Source organism: Echinops telfairi, unplaced genomic scaffold (genome assembly GCF_000313985.2).
Source record: "Echinops telfairi isolate 266 unplaced genomic scaffold, ASM31398v2 ScPeMD7_7424;HRSCAF=8462, whole genome shotgun sequence".
Taxonomy (NCBI): Eukaryota; Metazoa; Chordata; class Mammalia; order Afrosoricida; family Tenrecidae; genus Echinops; species Echinops telfairi.
In genome coordinates, this window is record NW_022111324.1 from 78,720,347 (window position 1) to 78,722,621 (window position 2,275).

General features: G+C 35.8%; 1 protein-coding gene across 1 annotated transcript in view; it reads left to right on the forward strand.

Moving 5' to 3' along the window:
- CATSPERE (catsper channel auxiliary subunit epsilon) overlaps nt 1-2,275 on the forward strand; it is a 199,876-nt gene that overhangs the window by 122,974 nt on the left and 74,627 nt on the right. Inside the window, exon 7 of the mRNA XM_004700170.1 lies at nt 1,778-1,853. Within this exon, the coding sequence (XP_004700227.1) occupies nt 1,778-1,853 (76 nt within the window). The remainder of the gene's footprint in view (nt 1-1,777; nt 1,854-2,275) is intronic.

Below are 2,275 nucleotides of genomic sequence, written 5' to 3' on the forward strand. Positions count from 1 at the left end.
GTCACACAATGATGGTTTTTGTTCTTTGGTGTCTGCTACCTGATCCCTTCAACACCTCGTGTTCACACAGGCTGGTGTGCTTCTTCTCTGTGGGTAAGCCCGCTATTTTCTAAATGTGTAATATATATAATGAACAAGAAAGGTAAGGTACACTTTTTGTGGAACATATTTCTAGTGGGAGAAGACAACGATCAAACAAATACATAAACAAGATAATTCCAAATGATAAGGACTACTAAGAAAATAAAGTAGAGTGATGCCCTGAAAGAGTAGAGATAAAATGCTACTTTAGATACAGAAATGACTTGAGGCTCACTTCATCTCTTTTCTCTTCACTCACTAACTTTTTGTTTGATTCCTCTAATGTTGTGGGCACTTTGGGGAGTTTTATTATTTTGTGCATATTTACTTGGAATTTTGTAGCTGTAGAATTAGACATAAAATTTTCCAAGATACTTTAGGTTACTGTGAGACTTGAGTGGAACTATAAAAACTTTGTAATCAGACATAGTAGGGGAAAAATACCTACCTATAAGAGGAGAAGGTGTGTAGAATATTAAAGATGCAATATTTAGTTTAGTGTCCTTTACAAATATATACGATATGACTAAATTTATCAAAGATTCCATCAAATCATAAGCACAGTATTTTTATGTACAATGAATAACAATAGCAACAAAAACCTATGATGATTATTGCTGTTGGTACTTGCTGTGATCGAGTTGATTCTGACTCACGCAACCCCGTGTGGGCAGAGGAGAACTGCTCCATAGAGCTGTCACTGCTCTGACCTTTCAGAAGCAAGTCACCAAACCTGTCTTCCAAGGTGACGGTGGTGGACTTAAACCACCAATTGTTTGAACAATAGTTGAGCTCTAAACCATTTGCACTTTTCAGAAACTCTATTTCATTGGCAAGACACCATAATTATAAGATTAATCCTTAATTTCAAAGGTATCTGCTTCCAATTTGAAGTTGTTTAAAAATGTGCTATCTGTATCCTCACATATTTATTATGTTTCATATGATAAATTTATATATGTAAAAATGTAATGAATACTGGAAAACTGGACACTTATTTGTGGGTAGATTTTTTTTTGTATTTGTTTCCTCCAGTTTTTTTCTGGAAAAAAATAAAATCTTAGTAGATGTGAGGTGTCAATAAAGCTTTAAAATTTTCCCCTTTTGTTATTTTTTGATTCCTCACATTTTGCCTAAACACAAAATGATCCATGTGCCCTTCATGGTCAAGAAAGGCATTTTGACCAAACTTTGGATACTAATCAGGTCGTATTATGCAGCCTCATGTGGCTTAGAAAGTATTAGTTAGTCTACTGGTTCAAAATATAACAGTAAGCAGTGAGGGAGAATCTGTAGCGTCTACAGGAGAAAACAAGCCAGTAGTCATGGCCTGTAACTGCATTAGACAGGACAAGATGTCAGCAGCAGATCTCCATCCTCTGGGACTGGGTTGTTCATGAAAGAGGGCATGAATACCGATAACTGTTCGTCTCTATTCCACTTTCCATCGACCCAACCCTGTGTTGGTTAAAGCCTGAGCCATCATGAGGTGGGGGCAGCTCTAAGAGATGACCACAATGTGGAGCTGTCTCAGCGAAAGCATAGAGCAGTTACCACCACACCACCCAAGTATCCAGAACTCTTCATGATGAATTCAACTCCACGGTGTACATGGGACTTTCATCCATCTACACAAAGGAAGATTCATGTCTACCTCTGTGATTCTGTACTAACCTGCATGAGTTTTTTCTCCTAGAAACCAGACCACAGGTCTTATGATTTTTGATGTCCGGCCTAGTAAATATTCAAAAGCATGTACAACATCTGAAAAGGTAAGTTATATAGGCAGATCAAAAATTTTACTTCATGGTGGTAAACTATGAATAATAAAGTAATGTCTATTACCTCCATACAAAACCATCCCCCTAATTCCTAGCAACATTTTATAGTGTTTCACTATAGAAATAGCATTCTTTTCTATTATTATTATTTAAAAATATATATATATATATATATATAACACCACATTGCTAAATTCAACATTTTAAGGTATACAATTTGGTGATATAAATTATATTAATCGTGTTGTGAAGTTATCTTCCATCTTACTTTGGAAACATGTTCAAAGTTCTGTCTCCTGTGTGTTTACCATCTAAGGTGAGATATATAAACATGTAAATGAAACTGTAAAATAAAAAGTGGCAGGCCTGTCTGGATAGGACAGGCTGGATGAACAATCTGGAGGAGAAAACAA